The sequence below is a fragment of the Erpetoichthys calabaricus genome, chromosome 12 (assembly GCF_900747795.2).
Source record: "Erpetoichthys calabaricus chromosome 12, fErpCal1.3, whole genome shotgun sequence".
Lineage (NCBI taxonomy): Eukaryota > Metazoa > Chordata > Cladistia > Polypteriformes > Polypteridae > Erpetoichthys > Erpetoichthys calabaricus.
The window spans coordinates 42,610,390-42,633,799 of record NC_041405.2 but is presented as its reverse complement, the minus strand read 5'-3'; the positions used below and the strand labels follow the sequence as shown (position 1 = coordinate 42,633,799).

The 23,410-nt window shown below is 34.7% G+C and overlaps 2 protein-coding genes across 5 annotated transcripts in view; one reads left to right on the top strand and one right to left on the bottom strand.

Annotated features, from left to right (window-relative positions):
• Positions 1-23,410, top strand: part of LOC114662108 (gap junction beta-1 protein-like) — a 396,450-nt gene that overhangs the window by 62,634 nt on the left and 310,406 nt on the right. The gene's annotated exons all lie outside the window — the stretch shown is intronic.
• LOC114662106 (zinc finger MYM-type protein 3-like) overlaps positions 4,856-23,410 on the bottom strand; it is a 184,547-nt gene continuing 165,992 nt past the window's right edge. For all 3 annotated transcript variants that reach the window (XM_028815440.2, XM_028815442.2, XM_028815441.2), the window contains exons 22-25: positions 21,699-21,813; positions 15,151-15,405; positions 8,507-8,624; positions 4,856-6,296 (exon numbers count right to left, since the gene is read on the bottom strand). In XM_028815440.2, coding sequence (XP_028671273.1) covers positions 6,101-6,296; positions 8,507-8,624; positions 15,151-15,405; positions 21,699-21,813 — 684 coding nt within the window. In that variant the 3' untranslated portion in view covers positions 4,856-6,100. The remainder of the gene's footprint in view (positions 6,297-8,506; positions 8,625-15,150; positions 15,406-21,698; positions 21,814-23,410) is intronic.

Here is a 23,410-nt window from a genome sequence, read left to right as displayed (position 1 = left end):
AGAGAAAAAAATTGCAAGATGCCAACATTCATTGAAGGATGCAGCTACATTTAAAGAAGTATCACAAAACAAACCTGTCAATTTCCTCAAACTTAATAATGAGCAAACACCGAAATGCAACTGCTGTATGAATCAAGAAATGTAACTTAAGTCAAAGTTGCAAAGACAAGAAAATATTGATAAAGTTAAACCTTTATGGACATTACAGATCCTGCAAAGTAAAAATGGACATTTTTCTTAATTTAGTAGTATCTTTATCATCACTGGAGAGATAGCTATAAAATACTGCAAAATTCTACATAAAATGTTTCATTCGACTAGATTCAAATGTTCATTTCAAGACCCAGCTGGAAGTTGCCAACAATTTTTTCCACTGTTTTTTAACAGTTTTCATCATTCATTCATTTTTTTTAATCTGCAGTGGCTAAAACCGCAGTACTATGAAATGATTGGCATACCAGGGCGCTACAGAGCTGTAATAATGGTTCTTTTAAAACTTTTCACAAGTGTTAAGCATATTCATCATCATTTGACTCCTCTCTGACTCTAATAGCTGCAATCACAAGATCATGAAAACTGTTCTTGTGTTCACATACTAAAACATGAAATCTTCAATAACGTACACTGCAAAATATGTTTTGGAGGGAATGGTAGTCAAAAATGGAGAAAAACCACTTCAACAGTTAGTCTAATATACACTGAATCCAGCAGGATTCTATGAGAGTATATTAAAAGTATTCTTCTCTGTATGCTTTTTTCCCTATTTTTCATCCAAAAGATTAAATTTTTATAGTGGTCTACTGAGCATGTGAGAGTATGCTCTGTAATAGTTTGATTCCTCATCCAGGGTTAGTTCATGTATTACCTGAAACAGCCAGGAAATGCTCTGACCCCACTATACGAGATTAATGTTTGAGGGCAGAAGGATTTCTCTCGTAACAGATTAATTTCTTTTAAATACTTTTAAAAACAGACACACCAGTGCAAATAATCTTTCCTAAAGATGAGCTGCTAGTTTACACTTGTTTGTTCATTACTGACTGCTTTAAAATGCAGTGTGCATGTAGATAAATTGATCTATTTGTATGGAATGATTACAATAAAATAAAAAAAAATGCAGTGTGAAAAAACAACAGCTTATCTTAACAAAACAAGTCTAATAAAACCAAGCCATTCTCATTAATAACCCATAAAACCTTTGTTAAACTGCTAAGTACTACAAATTTAGACTAAGCACCCAAATGTAAGCACAGTATTACTCCTAGGACTGAAACAGTGGCTAAATATAGTTGTGTAGTGGTATAAGTATGGAATAAAGTGTTAGCCATTCAGAATGTGTACCCATAGCACAACATTTGCCAGCCAGCTTACTAAGTTTCATTAAGAACTAATCAGGCCACTGGAGCCAGTCAGGATCACTGTTGATACATATTTGCATGATACGGTTTTAAATTCTTTTATTTATGTAATTATGATACCTGTTTTTAAGAAGGGACCTATGAAACTCTCAAATGATGTTTAAATAAGTGGTTAGTCAATAATGACTAATAAAACACATAGAAAAAAAATGTCTGAAGATGACTGTTACTTACCAATAAAAGACAAAGTAACCTTGATTATGGTGACAAGAGAAGATTACAAGCATTAACTGTAAGTCTCTCAAAATTTAAACCATTTACCCAACACATACAGCTACCACTGAAGGATATGAGGAGGTAAGGCAATTCAACTCAGGAGAACCTGTGAAAAGATTGACTCAACTGGGATTTGAACCTCAAAAGTCATCCACTTTCAGACATATGACTTACTCAGATACATAGTCTTAAGTGAAAAGCTTCATCAATAGATAAAATGACCAGGCAGAGATAATGTTCTAGAAATTACAAAGGGTAAATAAATCCTCTATATTGAAAAATACTAAAAAAAATTATTTTGAAAAACTTATTCTTGGTTCATTATCACTAAGTCACAGTCAAAAAATGATTTAGGGATGATAAATTGAAATTAAAGCAATACCCTACACTTAAGTCTGCTAGTCATTTAAAACCTTACAGAAATTTCTAACCACCAACTATGATCTGCAGTCTAATAATAATGCTGCTGTTTTGTAAGGCGATACAACCAATTTTAGTAGGCATGATAATAAAGCAACACTATTGCATTACTTAGATCCTCTATATATTGATGGCTACATTAAGAGTTTATTGCACAAACACATAATTGTCATCATACTTATTTCACAGGAATAAAAAAATGTTTAATAAACAGTCAAACATACAAAAAGCCAAAATTGGAAGGTGCCAGAATGGAGTACAACTCTAATAATTTAGTAGATATATTTCTCCCTTCCCAGTTTATTTTCTTCAGATTATACATTCCATGAAACAAAAATAATTAAATTTAAAACTTAAATAAAAGTTTAAATGGGTGTTAAAACATTACTATTTGTAAAATGTAAAATTTACAACATGCAGAAAAGATACCAATCGTATGCTTAAATTATTAAAAGGTTGAGATAATTTCTTAAAGACAATACTTGATAAGTAAACGGTTCATGTTTAAAGTAAAATGCAGTCAAAATGTGGATTAAATATGGTTGATGCAAAGTGCAAATCTTGAAGGTTCATATGTCATTTACATAGCAGCCATACCCGATTCAGTTTTTGTTTCTGACAGATTTTGCACCTTTCTTTTACATTCACTCACAAAAAAAACACCTAATACAAATTTTGGATTTTTAGAGTATACTATTTAGTGCCTGGTATGCAATCAACAGATGGACTATGAAGCACAAGAATAATTCAACTACAAAAATGTGTGTTAGCTGTAAGGAAAAAAGGTTTCAGGTTTTCATTGCAGCTTGCCTTAAATATTCACCTGATGCAGTATTTCTGCAAGACTTAACAGATGTGAACTGATTAATTTTGTAAAGTTTCAGTCCCTGATTAATACTTTGACCTACAAAACACAACTAATGCAAAATGGTAAATTACAAGGACAATAGTGAGTTTCCCTACAAAATCCAAATTCCACTCTAAGCTAGCTGCTTTTCTGAACACTTGGTGCAAAGAAATTGTTCATATGAATACTGTACTGACATGTGAAAGATAGTAGTAGAATGAAAATCCTGATAAATTTAGCATTATCAAGAACATTATATTCCAAATACAAATGGCAATAAATAAATCAGATATAACAATTTTGTATGTTTCACATACAAAAACAGTTTTCAGGATTACAAAAAAAAAATGTTTTCGTTTTATACCGATACAAAATTTCAAAAAATGTCCCAGTTAATTAATCAAATAGACCACATAAAAAATAGTATGCAATTGTTAGCTAAGAAGTAGCATAAGCAACTTGACTACAAGCATGAGAGGCAAAGTCAGATTCCCATTCTTAAACTGGCAATCATGTCGGCTTGTCAAACTTTCTTAAAACAAAAGTCTTAAAAAGCCAGGCTTTGGCTTTCGTCCTATTTCTTTTAGATCAGTAAATTAAACATATAAAGATAATCAAGGCTAGTAAAGAAATAGCTATATACATATAAATATTTTAATTTATATCTGTATATACAGTGTACACAAGTGTGCATTATATATATATATATATATATATATATATATATATATATATATATATATATATACACACACACACACACTACAAAGTCTCTAAAAAGTTGTAAATTTCTAAATAGTGTTCTTATATATATTTATTCAGTTCTGACTGACATGTTAAGCAGGAAAAAATCTATTAGTTGCAAAACAAAAGTTAAATTATGCCCATATTACAAATAACATATCCAAATAGTTGCATGGAATACCATTTGTTACTGATGTGTGCACTGCAGTAAGCAGTACATAGGGGCAAATGGAAAATCTTTTGAGCTAGGTTATTAACATATTGCTTCAGTACACAAAGTATACAAAAAAATAAATAAAATATCTCAGAATATTTCATTTCTTAAAATGTGTATTTACACATGTGAATCACCATATAATACTTACTGTATACAAATGCACACACAGTAAAAAATATTTTAATGCATGTGGACAAATTATCATTTTATAATTGATATTTAATAGACTAAATATTCTGTCAAATACAAACATGGTGTGTCCAATCCAGTACACTGAAGTTCCAAATATTTTATGCTTGTGCGCATGTATGTATACATTGTATTATAGATCATATTTGTAAAGAACAATAAGCCAGAATAATATAAACATTTACCTATGTATCAACTGGTTATGCTTGGGAATAAATATTGCTTTAGTGTGCGTGCATTACATTCGTTATATGTACAAGTGGGTGAATGTGATGTGTATATATAATTTTTACACACACAAAACTGTTCAAGTGCACCAATATTTTAATCCTGTACATTTTTTCTCTGTTCTTTTATTTTATTATAAACATTAAAACATTTACCGAAATAGTATGCAAAAATACAAGTCTGGGAACTTGTACCCAAAGAGATATTCATTATTTTGTGGACAAAATTCAAATAGTAAAACATAATTCTAATGGAACAAACTGTTAATTTGATAGGTTTTTAGGTTCAATATTCTTAAAACATTACTCAAATGACAAGGACTTGAAAGCATTTCAGATTTTTTACTACTTTTAAATAATGTATCATCAAATGTTTTAAAGAGCATTACTCATGTCAGATTTGTTTCCTGTTCAGTATATCAGTTATTCAGAATTGCATGGCAGAATTCATACTTAACTGCCAGATGATGTTGGACTTGCAGTATAAATCTTGCCCTTACATGTAACAACTGTTACTAACCAAACATGCTTTATGAATAGTGTAAAATGAGTCCTCCAAAGTACCAAAACAAATTGATGAAAACTAAAATAATTTAATGTAGGTCAAGGTACAAACAATTTTGAGCTAAATTCACTTAATATTGTAACATTTTAAGGAAATACCGTCTACATTCAGAAAGGAATATCAGAATTCCAAAGTTAACATGGCACTTAATAAAGTCTACCACCTAGTTAAGGACTGTACAGAATAAAAGTTAAGAAGTGATAGAATAAATAGCATAATTTAATTAAGTTCTCTTACAAGTTATTTCAGACCAATAACTCTTAGGAATCAAATTCTATTTTCCCGAGTGTATAGTTAAGATATTTTTTAAATTCACAGACAAACAAGTGTGAGAAAAAAAAACCCAGTGTGAACAGAACCAAACCACAAACACACAAAACTCCAAAGCAACATAACCTAGGAGTTTTATTTAAAAAAGAAAAAAAAAAAGAAAAAAAAGAAAACTCACACAAAATGAGAAGCAAACAGGTACTCATCTGTTAGTCTTATGATGCATTGTAGTTTCTGCCAAACTTTAATTAAACACTTTCATTTAACCAACAACTAATGAAATTTTAAAAAATGCTAACAGAAGACTTCAGCTTTACAATTCACGTAAACATGACATGTTGAAAAGAGTCGTTCAATGGTCAGGATTAGAGTTGTACTGAGTAAATTTGTTCTACCAAGCCCTCTTTTCTAATAGGGACCTCCAAGGGAAGCTGCAAATTCATTCTTATGGTGCCCTATCACCTGTAGATACTTTCCATGCAAGCCTTGGCTGAAGCAGGAAAGACACTATAATGGACAAATAACACACTGAGAAAACCTTTTTGAAGTACTTCATCAAGGCTTTTTACAGGTTACATAGTGGAAATGAAGGTGCAGAGGGCAACACATTTAATTTGAAACAGGGAACCAATGACAAAGTCAGCCAAAACTTTACTTAGCTGATGCCTACAATTGACATTTAATGATTCAGAATTTATGTTGTTCAATATTTTAGTCATAGATTACCGCTGAAGAGAGTATTGTGGTCATTATTTCATTCCTTAAATATGTCCACTGTCTGGCATATCATTCTCACCATTACAGTTTAATTCATAAGGATCCTTCCTTATATTTACAGTTATGACAGATATGGCCTGCAGCAAGCATGGTTCAGCAATGCTGTTTTCATCAAATACTGGCCTAACAATTATTTACAGGGTCAGAAGTACAGTACAACAGACAAAAATGAAAAAGAAAAAAAAAAAAGGCTGTGGGCCAAGTCATTCTTCAGTCAATGTCATCATCCAAAGGCTCCCTGCCATTGTCCTCATATATTTCCTTCACTGCCAGGATTCTGTTTAGCATACTGTCAAGCATGCTTCTGTCCATAGGAATTACTGAGTACCACAAGGGGCTCTCTGCAATGCACGAGCGTTCAGGCTGCAGGTAGAACACATCATTTCTGGTCCTCAAGCTTTCTGGGCTTTATAATATAAAACAAAAAAAAAATGGAATTAAAGAACACAAAAACAGCAAACAATTATAAACAAAAAATCTGGAAAGAAATACTAGTGTAAAATTTCGTATTATTTATACAACAGCAACTACAATTACATCATTTGTACAACATAATATCAAAAAGATTTTCATATGGTATATACAGTACTGTGCAAAAGTTTTAGCCAGGTGTGAAAAAATGCTGTAAACAAAGAATGTATTCAAAAATGGAAGTGTTAATCATTTATTTTCATCAATCAACAAAATGCAGTGATTGAACAAAAGAGAAATCTAAATGAAATCAATATTTTGCTGTTTTGATGCCTTCAAAACAGCATCAATTCTTCTAGGTACACTTGCACACAGTTTTTGAAGGAACTCGGCTGGTAGGTTGTTCCAAACATCCTGGAGAACTAACCACAGATCTTCTGTGGATGAAGGCTTCCTCACATCCTTCTGTCTCTTCATGTAATCCCAGACACACTTGATGACGTTGAGATCAGGTTTCTGTGGGGGCCATACCATCACTTCCAGGACTTCTTGTTCTTCTTTACGCTGAAGATAGTTCTTAATGACTTTGGCTGTATGTTTGGGGTCATTGTCCTGCTGCAGAATAAATTTGGGGCCAATCATACACTCCCTGATGGTATTGCATGATGGATAAGTATCTGCCTGTATTTCTCAGCATTGAGAACACCATTGATCCTGACCAAATCTCCAAATCCATTTGCAGAAATGCAGCCCCAAACGTTCAAGGAACCTCCACCATGCTTCACTGTTGCCTGCAGACTCTCATTATTGTACCGCTCTCCAGCCCTTCGACGAACAAACTGCCTTCTGCTACAGCCAAACATTTCAAATTTTGACTCCTCAGTCTAGAGCACCTGCTGCCATTTTTCTGCACCCCAGTTCCTATGTTTTCGTGCATATTTGAGTCGCTTGGCCTTGTTTCCATGTCGGCGGTATGGCTTTTTGGCTGCAACTCTTCAATGAAGACCACTTCTGGCCAGACTTCTCCGGACAGTAGATGGGTGTACCTGGGTCCCACTGGTTTCTGCCAGTTCTGAGCTGATGGCACTGCTGGACATCTTCCGATTTCGAAGGGTAATAAGCTTGATGTGTCTTTCATCTGCTGCATTAAGTTTCCTTGGCCGACCACTGAATCTACGATCCTCAGCGTTGCCCGTTTCTTTGTGCTTCTTCAAAAGAGCTTGAACAGCACATTTTGAAACCCCAGTCTGCTTTGAAATCTTTGTCTGGGAGAGACCTTGCTGATGCAGTATAACTACCTTGTGTCTTGTTGCTGTGCTCAATCTTGCCATGACATGAAACTGTCTTCCACAACCTCACCTTGGTAGCAGAGTTTGGCTGTTCCTCACCCAGTTTTAAGCCTCCTACACAGCTGTTTCTGTTTCAGTTAATGACTGTGTTTCAACCTACGTGTGACATTGATGATCATTAGCACCTGTTTGGTATAATTGGTTGATCATACATCTGACTATAATCCTACAAAATCCCTGACTTTGTGCAAGTGTACCTATAAGAATTGATACTACCTTTTGCCTTTAAACCAGCAACACCAAATATTGATTTGATTTAGATTTTTCTTTTGTTCGCTCACTTTGCATTTTGTAAATTGATAACAATAAACAATCATTATTTATATTTCTGAAAGCATTCTTTGTTTACAACATTTTTTTCACACCTGCCTAAAACTTTTGCACAGTACTGTAGTCAAAAATTCTCCCTGCTGGATCCGCATCCTTGCATTCAAAACATTCTGTCTGACCGTCTAACTCATAAACTATATTCAACTGTGGTAGCTAGCTGTACGATATGCCAGATTGTCCAAAAATATGTAAGAGAAACTTTCCAATTATTTACCTTGCCAAGATAAGTGCTCAGTGGTAAACTTAAAACACATGAACATAAAAAAATGCCTTTTTCAAAATCAATTATTAAACATGGTCAGTTAATCAATATAGCAATTCTAAGCTAAGTAAATAAGCCCAGTTTACCTGTAGATAAATATAAATAATAATATAAATATATATTTTTCAGTGTTTTCAGTTACATACACAAACATATATAAATGCTGCAAGTGTTTTTCAGTTATACACACAAACCAGCAATGGCAAAGCACTAATCTGCTTTGTTGCAAACAGGTACTACATGTAAATTAGGTTTTTTAATTACCATTTTGAAAGGTAGAACTCAAAAAACTTCACAGGACACCTTAGAGGGTTCATTCGGTTTTCTCTCTGCTCCAAGACAGGAGCATCTTCATCCCTTTTTCTTTTTGCAACCGTACTGTCTGTGGGTTGGAGGAGAAATTACTTTTTTTTCTGAATATTTAAAAAAGCATTAAAAAATTGTGCAAACTGTATTTAAAAAGCTGTGAATGGAAAATAACCAGCCATTTTTTAATAAGTAAACATAAAACAGTATTTTTGCTGTTAAAAGAGGTCTTATTGATGCATAAGTCATTAAAACATGCAATTCTGGTATTTGGTAACATATTAAATACATCAAATTCAAAATACTCTTGCAAGTTCACGATTAAGGCTTTCTTTTAGTTTCAAATTTGTTTAATTATATTTTATATTTTATGTTTAAAATATCCAGAAATAGCCTGATCTAACTTAAAAAACAACAAAATATAAGAGCTATTCAAAAATAGATTCCAAACCATTTTTGGGCAGGTAGTGATTTAAAGGTTGTCGATTTTCTTCTTTCTTTACAGTTTAATCTTTGAATTAAGCCCATTTAACAATGTTATTACAGTACTACTAAAAAATACAGTAATGTTTTTATAACATATCAACACACAATACACAAATTTGGCTACTGTTATTTTAATATCTCTAGATGAATAAAACAAAACTTCTGAATAAAAACATTTCTACATAATGATTTGCAGATGTGCTGTTTTTTATTAAGCAAAGCTACATGGACATAGCCAACCTCAAGACATTATTTGAAACACAAGGTGAAATTGGTCTGAATATTGACCTCATTATGCAAAATTACAAGAGATAAGTAAAAAGTGTCCAGAGGACCAAGGTTACATTCATCCTGAAACAGACTGTAATAATTTAACATTAAACGGATGTTTCCCAGCATCTTCATCTAATTTGCTAATCACAGAATATTCACTCTTCTCTCTGGTAACTTGTTTAAACCTAGCAAAATAGGCTTATCTGGCTTTATGTAACCATTACTTAAGCCCCCATCACACTACAGGTTCTTCCTGCAATTTTCAGTTGCAGACTTAACAAGTCGGGGGCAGTTGAAGAGCGCTGCCGTGACTGCTAGTTGTGTAATTTTACATCCCCAGCAATTCAGTCAGACTGGTCTGCGACTCATCTCAACAATGTCGGATTTTGTCTTAAGGGTAAGCTTGTGTATTTGCCAGAGTTGACAACCAATAAGTGCACACCTTAGGAATCATGGGTGTTTTGAACCATGCAAATGGAAGAGAAAACAGTCTGTCTAATGTGATATGTTTATTGTATTGCAAAAATAAGAGCCAAGACTGCTGCTGAAATTAATATATCTGGAAAGCCTATTTATAGAAACCATGTTATTGGCTGGAGAAAGATGCAAGCTTGTGATACAATGAAAATGTGCAAGTGTGTCGAATGTCTATGTGGAGGCGTGTAATTTGTCAACACGTGCAATATCTAGTTGTGTAATCTGAAATCATGAAGGCAATGAGATCCAGCTACTACAGTTATTGAGTTTGAAATTCCATCTGACTAGAAAATATAAAGTGTGATGCTTGCTTGGCATAAAAGTTGTGAGATGCATTACCTTAAAATCTTCAACTTAAAAATGTCTAAACTTAATTAAGAAATGTCTAAATGTCTGCTAAATTAGTTGCTTGTGACTTTTTAAGTTGTAAATTAGTATAGACTTAATGTTTATGAGCTTCATCAAACCATGAGTAAAGAACTATTGAAATATCCATTCAGCAAATTGCAGAAGGGTATTTACTGATACACATTTTACAACAATATGAGCAATGGATTGTGTTACAGTTATTCAGGTTACTTCAAAACTGATTTACTTCTACATTGTGGATTTTGATCTCCTCTAGGCTTAGTACCATTAAAAGTTTATATGTTTTGTTGTGTTGCAGCTTCCAAAATGCTTGTGTAAGACACCAACAACAAAACTATTACAAAAATAAAAAAGTTCTTAAAACCCACTGATCACCAATACCGTTGTTGGCCAGAACACATTTTTATAAAAACTTTAAATCAACATGTAAGGCGATCTAACCACTTCTGCTGTAATTGTAGTGTTACACCATCAAATAAAGTGAACTGAATGCATATTTTCGATTAAAATTTAATTGTAACGCTGCAAAATTTAATGGGTAGTTTGCCGAAGAACATTTGAGTACTTGGTGAAAAGACTGCATGAGAAATATTTTCTCCGTTACAAAGAACCTACATAAATACTGTATACCCAATACAGAAGGCCTATTAAGTATTGGGGGCTTTATACTCCAGTTTAATTGTGTTAAGAGTGGTAAAGCTGTAACTGACTCCATATACATGTTGCGTGAATTTAAAATGTAAATGCATGAGTAACTGTTTTCACTGGAATATTATGGAGCATTTCAGACAAAATCAACTAAATAAATACATATATAAATAAATGCATAGTGAGAATTGCCCATAAATTATAAAATATGAGCACAATTAATTAAATTTGTTATAAAATGTTTTTGTTGCTTATTTATGTAGTAATTTATTCTTTCATTTAATTCATTGACACCACACAAAACATGAAATACAATTTCCTGTGAAAACTGTTATTTTCCAGCTTCAAAGTTGAGGGGGGAAGGAAATCTATTTGAAAAATGCCCAATGAAAAACAAAAGCCAAAAAAAAAGGCATCAAACAAACAAAGCAAATGAAGTCTTCATTTTCTGAGATTTTTCTCAGAAAGAAGCTATAACTTTAAAAAATGGGCCACAAACATTAAAACCATTTTTACCACTGCTATAAAAATAACATACTGTACACCCTATCAACAGAAAAAGCACTTTCTCTGAACATTTCTTGGCTTCAGTAGGGAGGTTGTGCAAGTTTTGTAGAAAGACAAAGGACAAATTGTGAAATAAACCCACTAAAAGGGAGTTAAAACACACAAAAATAAAGGATACAAAGATTTTCTGAAATAAAAAGAGAAAAAAAGACAGCTTGTTTTTAAGTTTAAAAACAAAACTCCACAGCTGGCAGCACTGTTGTGTTTACAACTAAATCACCATGGATATATGCAGTACAACCTAGATTAAAGACATTAAGCAATGCATTCTGATTTAGCCATGTTTCATTTTCCAAACACCACTTATTCAGTTTACAGTCACAGAGAGCCGAGCCAGTACATACTTTGATTAGACTGGGCTGAAAGCAAATAACCAGCCATACATAGGTTACCAAGCCATCACTGAACACATCAAGGTTGTCAAAATAAACTCACTTTACTGGGTAATTCATGGGTTTCTCAATTCAAGGGTTTTTCACCTTCTTTTAATTCTTTCATGCCTCACTATAGGTTTCTAATGAATCTGCAGTTACTAATAAATTGAGCTTGGCATTCTGCATTACCAAAAGACTGATTGATAAAAATTGATATGCTTTCTGCAGTCTTTTCTTTTTTTTTTATTTAAAACCAAAAATGCCCAACCCTCTTTCACAGCAATGGCATGCAAATATTATCCTTTGCTAAACTTATACTCTACTCTGCCAGACGGAAGAACACACAGCCTTACCCTCTTTCACAAAGATACACTGCTGTAACTCATGACTCAAACTCTATAAATACAGTGCCAAGAAAAAATAGGGCAAATGCTGCTTAATGAAACTAAGAAGTACAGTTACAGAAAACAGTCTTGAGCAGTCAAGTCATACAGTCTAAAGTCGCATTCCATCCTTCACCTTTCTTGCTGAGTAACTTTGATTCCTCTACTAAGAGATTATAAATAGAATTAACACACACTAAGAAAAGAAATGTGTGCATATGGTATTGGTGATGGGACAATATGGAGTGTTATTTGGACATACAGAAACAAAATTTGACAAGAGAATTTAGTTATTTTCTTTTTTGTTTATTACAAAATGTGTTATTCATTTTAAACAAGACAAACTAAAACTGAAAGAAAAAAATCTCAATCTATACAGTTTCCTTAACTTTGTGTGTGTGTTTGTATGTATGTAACAGTGGTATGGCTTTCATTTCCTAGGAACATCTGAGTACTGGGGTGTTTTCCGAACAAAGATTTTTAGTGAAGCAGTATTTAGTTGTATGATATTAAATCAAATGTGAAAAATTGGCTGTGCAAAAATTTGGGTCCCCTTGTAATTTTGCTGATTTGAATGCCTCTCACTGCTCAATGCTGATTACTTGCAACACCAAATTGGTTGGATTAGCTCGTTAAGCCTTGAACTTCATAGACAGGTGTGTCCAATCATGAGAAAAGGTATTTAAGGCGGTCAATTGCAAGTTGTGCTTCCCTTTGACTCTTCTCTGAAGAGTGACAGCATGAGATCCTAAAAGCAACTCTCAAAAGATCTGAAAACAAAGATTGCTCAGTATCATGGTTTAGGGGAAGGCTACAAAAAGCTATCTCAAAGGTTTAAACTGTCAGTTTCAACTGTAAGGAATGTAATCAGGAAATGGAAGGCCACAGGCACAGTTGCTGTTAAACCCAGGTCTGGCAGGTCAAGAAAAATACTGGAGCAGCATAAGCGCAGGATTGTGAGAATGGTTACAGACAACCCATAGATCACCTCCAAAGACCTGCAAGAACATCTTAGTGCAGACGGTGTACCTGTACATCGTTCTACAATTCAGCGCAATTTGCACAAAGAACATCTGTATGGCAGGGAGATGAGAAAGAAGCCCTTTCTGCACTCACACCATAAATAGAGTCGCTTGTTGTATGCAAATGCTCATTTAGACAAGCCAGATTCATTTTGGAACAAAATGCTTTGGACTGATGAGACAAAAATTGAGTTATTTGGGCATAAAAGCGCATTGCATGACATTCCAAGAAAAACACCTGCTACCTACTGTCAAATTTGGTAGAGGTTCCATCATGCTGTGGAGCTGTGTGGCTAGTTCAGGGACTGGAGCCCTTGTTAAAGTCGAGGGTCGGATGAATTCAACTCAATATCAACAAATTCTTCAGGATAATGTTCAAGCATCAGTCACAAAGTTGAAGTTACACAGGGGTTGGATATTCCAACAAGACAGTTCGAAATTTACAAAGGCATTCATGCAGAGGGAGAAGTACAATGTTCTGGAATGGCAGTCACAGTCCCCTGACTTGAATATCATCGAAAATCTATGAGATGATTTGAAGCAGACTGTCCATGCTCGGCAGCCATTAAATTTAACTGAACTGGAGAGATTTTGTATGGAAGAATGGTCAAAAACCTCCATCCAGAATCCAGACACTCATTAAAGGCTATAGGAGGCGTCCAGAGGCTGTTATATTTACAAAAAGAGGCTCAACTAAGTATTGATGTAGTATCTCTGTTGGGGTGCCCAAATTGATGTACTTGTCTAATTTTGTTATGATGCATATTGCATATTTTTTGTTAATCCAATAAACTTAATGTCACTGCAGAAATACTACTGTTTCCATAAGGCAGGTCAAATATTGAAAGGAAGTTGCTACTTTGAAAGCTCAGCCAATGATAAACAAAAATCCAAAGAAATAAGAGGGTTTCCCAAATTTTTTTATATGACTGTATACTGTGTAAATAATGGAATACTTTTCAGCTTAGTGCTTTTGGGGCTATCCTGGAAGGAAAAGGGCATTAAAAATAGTGAATATGATCTATAACAGACTTAAGAATTGAACTTTGCCTGTCCTGGTAGAAATTCTCTGTAAAGAAAAATTGGCAAATTCAGAAAAGTTTGTTAGTCTGCCCATGTTAAAATCCAAAGAGCGGACTATGTGGTGTTCATACTTCTTATTTTGGTGAAGTAAAACTTTCTTTCTTAACTAAAACTTTGCTTTTATAACGTGATATAATCTTAAACACATGAAGTTGTGCATGAATACTGAAGTTCAATACATGAATTCACCATCTCTGAAAGCTAACAATTCTTGAAGGAAAATTACCTCATTACAATAAACAAGGCAGGGGTACAAGAAGATGGGAAATTAACTTATATCCAAAATACAGTCACAAAAGTGATACAGAGCCTCAAAAGATAGGGACTTGTGACAAGTACCCAGAAACACTGAAGCTGTCGTAATAAGCTATTAGTACACTACAAGTAATTTTGCAGAAAAGAAAAAAAAAAAAAAAAGCAAATACCTCAGAGCTGGCAAAATCTGGGGAAAGCCAAATTGAAGTGATAGGTTCATCACATGCAGTAAGACACAACCTATACACATCTTATGGTTGTCATTCACACAGAAGCCACAAATGAAGGCAAAGCACAAGGCAGCCCATTTAGCCTTTACCAAGACTCACGTTAAAAAAAAGTGAAGACTTTTGGAAGTCTTGTTCTCTGGTCTGATGAGACCAATAATTAATCTTTTTGGACCTGCTGGTTTATAAAATGTATGGCATCACAAGGGATGTATAAAGTGAGAAGTGCATGAAAACCTGAAGACAGGTTTACTAATTATTATTTTTAATCTTAACAACAATTTGTTTAAATACAGATTTAAGAAACAAAACCTGGAAATACAAATGACAAAAGATTTAGCAAAAAAAGCACAAACATTTATTCAAAAGGACAATAATCTGAAACAAAAATATCAACATTTATATTTCTGAATTATGTTTCATATGAGCCAACTGTACCTCGTCCTTTCCTGAGGCGCACTGGAGGCCAGTATCGAATACTGACCACCTTGGTCATTCCTCTTGAGGTAGCACACTTTCGGGAATGTCGTACCAAACTAGTAAAAGACAGCTGCATATGTTCCTCTACAGTTCTCATGCCAAAAAACTTGGTGTTGAAGAACATCAGAGTATTTAGTAAGACAAATGGAGAGTATACACCCAGTTGTTTACATTCCCATAGATGCTCTTCCTCTACCCGTGATAGTATTGTTCCTGTAATGAAACAGCAATGGATTAACTACAAGGGCAACTATTCATTTTTCTAAATAAATAAAAATGAGAGAGACATAGATCCAGAACATAACCTGTAGCTGCAGCTATAATGTTGGGACATCAGTACATTTGAAGCAAAAGTGTTACAAGTGAAACAGCAGTGACATTTATGAGATGTACAAACATATAAACACTTGAGTGTTTTCTATTTCAAAAATAAAGAAAGATGCATTTGGCTGATTTTCAGTTTGAGCTGGCCTTAAGACCTCTTGCACTGAATTGTAAAGGTTTATTTTTACATTATTTTATAAGACTTTTAAATGTCTATCAGAAAAAAATGACTAGTCTTAAATGTTCAGTCGAGAACAGTTGATCTATACTGCACACAAATGCAAATATGTGAAAATACAAATGTTTCCCAATTATTTATGCTGGTATTTTTATGATTGCTTAATTTGTTTCCCTCTGTTAAAGCCCCATTTAGTGTTTAGACACATGATTAGATGGAAAACTGAAAAGCACTAGAAGGAGTTTCACAGTTACAAGGATGCTAATGCACTCATGGAATTTAAGTTAGAATAGAATTTTATTTTTTCTCATAGGAAATTTGGCTTTTTACAGAAGCCCTTTAAATAAACAAACAAATAAATACACAAACTGGAATGACTATAAAGCAAGAAAATTCAAAAGAAAGAAAAGTTCTGATTTGGCTGTCTCAGTCACAGTGAGGCATTATGCACACATACTGCTGTTGGTGTAAAAGAGCTGAATAATTTGTCAGTGTTAGTGTGTCAGAGACAGAATGTGCAGCATTGTTCATAAGGGCACTCTGTTCTAACTCTCTCCTTTGCTACAACCTCGAGGACATCCAGAATGCATCCTACAACCAAGCTTGCCCTTTTAATTAGCTTACTGATTCGATGGGCATGTAACAAAATACTGACATAGTATTGGTAAGGGTGTAGGTATACTAGGTATGCCCAAAAAGAAACAGAAGTTAAAAAAAAAATAATAATGAATTGACATACTTCAACAGACAAAACCTATGCTTTTTTCATTTCTGGAATGTGTTCTAGAGTTCGTTTTGTGGAATGCTACATAGGTACTGTAGCAAACTTTATCTTTTAAATCGCCCGCCTTTTTTTTGCTCTCTAAGTTGAAAAGTCTGCAGGGGACGTACACCCATGTTTCATCACCTGTTATGACAGGTTTCAGATGATAAAACAACTCTTCACTCTTTGTGACATGGTTCGCTTTTTGTTCATCTGTCAATAGATGTGGCAAAAAATTTTGCAGTAATATGAATCAATCAGTTTTTCAGTCAAAATTGTATGACAAAATTTTTACCGATGCTCACTTCTTCAGCAACTTCAAGAACAGTTAGGCAAAGATTTTCAGGAATCACAGCACACACTATCTCTGCTCCTGTTTAAAGATGATCTACCCAATTTGGCACCCTTTTTAAGAATTTCAGCTTCTTTTTGGACAAACCTCATATATTAGTATCTTCTCCACACTGGCAAACGTCAATACTGTTGTTTCTATTCACTACAGACATTTCCTACAATTTTTCAATTCTGTAATCCAAAAACGTGAAGTATTTTAATTCAATTAAATTAGATTTTGGCTTTAATATACATATTGATTTAGACCAGACTTCTACCAGCACTTCCTTTTATGCTATTTTACACTATGAAATAAAAATAAAGTAGTTTTAAGAAAACATGTGCAGCATATATTTTGTGCTGAGGTTTATTTTTAACTAAAATTGAGAGGAACACCAAAATAAATAAATATAGTACACTACTCTAAACAAGCATATCAAAAGTTAGAATTATAACATAATTCCAGTAGCATGCGAAAGCTTAGGAACCCTTGCTTAAAATGTCTGTTACTTTGAATAGTTAAGTGAGCAGACAATGAAGTGATCACCAAAAGGCATTAAGTTAAAGATGACACATTTCTTTTCAGCACTTTATGCAAGATTAGTATATTGTTTTGTACAATTGTACATTGAAAAAAGGAAAGGGGCACCATGCTCAAGTTTGGGTACCCCAAGATATCTGAGGTCCCACTTTTACCAAGGTCTTAGACCTTAATTAGCTCATTTGGGCAATGGCTCATTCACAGTTATTGTTAGAAGAACCCAGCTGATGCAAATTGCAAAGCTGAAAAAATTCTCATTCTCCTCAAACCTTGTCCCAAAAATCATCAGCCATGGCCTTCTCTAAGCAGGTGCCTAGCACTCTGAAAAATAAAATAATTGATGCTCACAAAGCAGGAGAAGGCTACAAGATGATAGCAAAGCATTTTCAGATAGCAGTTTCCTTAGTTCATAATGTTATTAAGAAATGGCAGTTAACGTGAACAGTGGTTGAGGTCAAGTTGAGGTCTGGAAGACTGTGACGATGCGGGTTCAGCTCCATGCTCCCATCGGCTGTCCGGGAGCCCTTGAACCCAACACCGTCGATAGTTATAACCGAGACGCGCTAAACAGTGAGGCAACAACACAGCAAGGGGATGATGAAAATGTGCAAAAGTGCTTTTATTCACAGACAATCAAAAACAAAGTGTTCAAAGTAAAGTGCAGTGTCCAAAGTTCAATAAAAAAATCCATAAAAACAAAAGTGGAGGTTTAAAACGTTAGAAAAAACAATCTTTTAAAACCCAAAGTTAAAACATTGCTGGAAGCAGTCCTTTAAAACAATTAAGCCCGGTGCTTCTTTTACACTAGCGTCTCACCTGCTTCTCCCGTTTGGGCCCTGCAGCAGGCGAGACGCTCTCTCTGCAGCTATCCATCTTTCCTTTCCAAACAGGTCTGGAGGCCTCCCAATCCTGGCATCGGCCGCGCTCTCATCCCAGGCCTGAGACTTGGAGTCCTTGCCAACCAGGACGCTCACGACAAGAACTTCTCCTCCAAGCCTCCAGATTCCCGCTGCCGTCCCGGCTTACGCGGACAGTCTTTCTTCTTCATTGGTCACTCCCGCTACATGCTCACTCAGTGGGACAGACCATTATTACACTCCCGGGTGTCGGCCTAACACCCAGGCTTCCCTTCAGTTGCCTGCGAGCATTCACTCTCTCGTTCGCCCGCACCGGCTCTCTCTCTCCTCTCCTGCTCCTCGCTCTCCAGCAACCTCAGTCTTTCGTTCTCTTTCGTCCTTTCTCCATCCTAGCCGACTCGTGCTTCTATAAATGCCGAGAGGACATAGCAGCTGCAGCCCATTAGCATCCCCAGGAACAATCACGGATGTGGGCAGTCTCTCACTTGTGCACTTAGGTGTGAAACGCCCACACCGCAGATCGCCCTGAGATGCTACAGCCACAACCACCACGCCCCCTTGCTTAGCCACGAGCACGGTAATTATTTATTTAAAAACTGACCTTTGCTGAGAGAGCTGTGGACCCGCTATACCACAAAGATCAAGTAAACTTTCTGAAAGAACTGCTTGTTGGATTGCTAGAAAGGCAAATAAAACACCCCTGTATGTCTGCAAAAGACCTTCACTAAGATTTAGCAGACACTGGAGTGGTGGTGTGCTGTTCTACTGTGCAGAGACACCTGAACAGATATGATGGTACAGTCCACAGAAGAAAACCTTTCCTGTGTCATACCCACAAAATTCAGCACCTGAAATTTGCAAATGAACATCTAAACAAGCCTGATGCATTTTGGAAACAAATACTGTGGACTGATGAAATCAAAATATAACTTTATGGCCACAATGTGCAAAGGTATGTTTGGAGAAAAAAAAAGGTGCCAAATTCCAAGAAAAGAACAACTATTACCAACTATTAAGCATGGGGGTGGATGGACCATGTGTTGAAGCCATTGGATCAGGGAACATGTCAATGTCAAAAACAGCACAGCATACAAGACGGCCAAAGAATCTTGCAGAATTAGAAGCCTTTTGCAAGGACAAATGGGCAAAAATACAGTAAGTAAGAACTGAAAGACTCTACAAAAAGCATTTATAAGCTGTGATACATGCTAAAGTGGATATTTTACTAAGTACTGACCATTTTGTGTGCTCAAACCTTTGCTTTAGGCCCTTTTCATGTTTTTGATATTTTGTACCTGTGAATGATGGAAATAAAGTAATATTGCTTAAAATATTAAACAAATGTGCATTTTGGTAATCAGTTCATCTTCTGTTCACTTAACTATGCACAGTAGCAAACATTTTACAGAAGTGTGCCCAAACTTTTGCATGTTACTGTATGTACTGAATACCTCAATGTTTTAAAATGTTATAAAAGCAGAGCATATATCTGGGGTAAGTAGCAATAACAGGAAGTGAAGCTTATCATCCCCCGACCCCCCCAGCTTTTCTGGCTTAATATTTAAAAAACTTTATAAGGAGTCAAAATCTGAGTTAGTCACTTGATGTATAGAAAATCTTAACTTGAAAAGAAGCCTGTACTATAAACATAAAATGGGTCAGTACATCAAAACAGCCATTTTATATGCATATTATAATTTTTAAACATGACTGTGTTTTTTAAATAAAGAGAGTGACTGCCTTATCATAATGCCCTAAGTGTTACCCAACATACTATATATGCCAATAAGGGTTTTTATGGCTTAGGGGTCAGAAGTCAGTACAGAGGTCTCAAAGGTGACATCTTCAATGCAATGTGCTGCATCAGCTAAGCTCTTAATTTTTATGCACATCCTGAATATCTTTGCCCTTTGTACAGTGTACTTATAAAATCTAGATGTTGAGAAAGCCAATTAAGAAAGAAGATGAGCTGTATATACTAACACCCTTCTTACAAATTTATACAAATTATTGTGAAACATACTCCATGTAAACATTTATCTACAAATTGGTATGACTAATTTTGTTTGTACACAGCAACTCTTGAAAGTGTGACTCAAGTTAAAAACGCTCACCTCTACAGTATTTCTCTGAAAACTGAGCTACCATTTAATTTAGTTATTTTGTAAGTGGTATACTTAACTATTTCAATCCTAAAACCTAAATGAAAAACAGTATTAATCCTACATTAAGCAACTGCCTCTACTAGCAATCAACATGAACAAGCAAAAGATTTACCTGTAAAGAAAATAATCAACATACTTAACAGCAACTATAAACAAGAGGCAAATTTAACTAATTAAAATGTACATGAAGAAGTAAACAATTTATTTAATAATAACGTTATGGAAGTGAACACACTGCACACATACATATGTGCAAAACAGACTGTTATATGCATGTTGGTGTTACAAAAACTAATACACACACACAGCGCCCACCATAAAGTTTGGGATAAAGATACATTTTTCCTTGATTTGCCCCTCTGCTCCACAGTTTAAAATTACAAATCAAACAGTTCAGAAGTGATTAAAGTGCACATTTCAGAATTTAACCTTAAGGGTATTTGTATGCATTTCGGTCACACAACACAGGAATGGCAAGACTTTTTCAACATAGTCAACCCCTTTTTAAGGCAAACAACGGTGGATACATTAAAGCATTAACATTTAGTGATGTGTTGCAAATCCCTTGCATGCAATGACTGCTCGAAGTCTGCAATCCCTAGACATCAACAGGTGCAGAGTATCTTATCTGGTGATGTTCTGACAAGCCTCTTATGCAGACATCTTCAGCTCCTGCTTCTTTCAGGGGCATGACCCTTTAAGTTTCGCCTTCAGGATATAGAAGGCATGTTCAATTCAATTTAAATCGGGCGACTGGCTAGGCCATTCAAGAATTTTCCATTTTTTAGCTTTGAAAGAATCCTGTGTTGCATTACCATGATGTCTAGAATCATCATCTTGTTGTAGGGTGAAGCACTGTCCAGCGAGTTTGGAGGTATTTACTGGAGCTTAAGCAGAACTTTCCATAAAACTCAGAATGCACTGTGTGACTGCTGTCAGCAGTTCCATTATCAATGAAGGTTAGTGTGGCAGTACCTGTGACAGCCATACATGCTCAACCTATAACACCCCCACCACCATGTTTTAACACCATGTTTAACAATTTAATGATGTTCTGTAGACTGATGTTGTTAGTGAAGTGATTTGTACTGTTTACATAAACTTCTGCATCTTTGGTTAAAATAAACAAAATTCAGACAACAGCAGTATTACTGTGTACTGCTGGTATTTTGTTTTTGTTAGATGTTTAAATAACAAATGATCTTTTGGCACACCCCAAATGCAACATGTTTCATATCCAAAACCTAAACCCTAGGTCCCAACACCTCCCCACCTATCCCCACAATTCAGACTACAGCTACACAGAAAGGCTACATGTAATGTAACAAAGAAAATAATAACCTACCATTTGGTGATATTCCAGGCTGCCAACCGTTTAAGATTTTGTTTAACTCTTGAACAAATGTCAGGTAGTAAAGGTCCGTGAATATGTTCACCATTCGATTACTTTCCAAGAGATACTGAAAAAATAATTAAAGTACAATTTTTAAAATGGCAGAAAAACTCAGGAGTAAAAAAAAAAAAATTTTAAAAATCAACCAAGGCGTTTTAAAGGAAAAGAATAAGATGTGGTGGCAAGAGTTAACTGTTTCCCCAAATGTGGCACTTAAAATGTCTTTTCAAGGACTTTTATTCTTTGCATTTACAGAAATTCACAAAACATACAAATAAGTCAGTTACACAGCAATATAACCAACCAACTGTAACTGTGTTAAAAAATTAGAAAAGGCTACTTACAGTTTTTTACCTATTTATTGTGCACAAGACTAGAACTTTTTAACTCTGATACCTATATGCAGGAACCACAGCAGTAAACTATATACTGTGCTTGTATAAATAGCAGGAATTTAAAACCTAAATAATAAACTTAAATGTTAAAATGATTAATGTTGTCATTTTGTCTTCATAATCATATGAAAACTTAAAAAATGGGGAATTAAGTGAGCAGCCAGAAGAACCCCAGATGCCCTAAAGAGAGTCATTATGTATTCTCATAAATCTGTTAGAAGTTTAACAAGACAAATATTTTTGCCTTAATTTAAAATTTACACTTAAAAGGTATTTTCTGAATTTTACTTTTAAAAATAAAACTATGTTAAAATGGCAGTTTACACCACCAATGTAACATGATCTGAAAAGCATATATAATAATTAAGTGAAACACAACAGTGAACTTTGTATGAACAACATATCTGTATGTAGCTTTGTCATATGCATTACTACAAATATTTTATTTAATCACATTAGATGTTATGACCCTGTTTATTGAAATTATTCTTTTGATTATAACAAAATCACAAGAAGCAAAACAGAAAAGAATAAAAAATGTACTCATTTAAATGTTCTAACAGTGTCCTCACAAGTTAACATATAATTTAAAAAAAAATCCAGTGACCTGATTCAAGATAAAAGAAAAGCCACAAATTCAAAAGTAACAGTTCTATATAACAGTAATGTGCAGAAGTACATCACTGATTGCACAAAATACCAGACCTTAAAGTAGATCTGCAGTATAAAACCATGCAAAGTTCCAACCTTTTCGGCTAAGAATAAAAGGATGAGACTACTATAAGTTATATTTCCACAATATGTCAGCACTTTCAAAAGCACACACCTCTAAATAACCTGAGATGGTTTTGGGAACATAACTGAATCAAAATAGCTTATATGACTATGCATTTTGGTAACTCCTGAACAAGCACAGCTGAAGTTGGTACTTGGGCAAAGGCTAACAAAAAAAAAACAAACAGTAAAAAGATGAGCAAAATACAGTTAAAGGCATCATCTTGATTATGGACGCAGAAGTTTAGAGCTTACTAGAGTCTGAAAGTAGAAACCAAGAAACAAAACTCTATGGTCAAAGCATTAGTGGCATACAATTCCTGCTTTGAATATTTCACACCCATCAAGCAAGAGCAATCAGTTTTTGAAGTACTGACAAAAATCAAACCATTTTTATGTTCATTTTTTGAGATGTTTCAGGTAAGGCAGTAATACTCAATCATGACCCCAAAGAGCAGTAACTGGTAACAGGCTGATTATCATATGCAGGCCAAG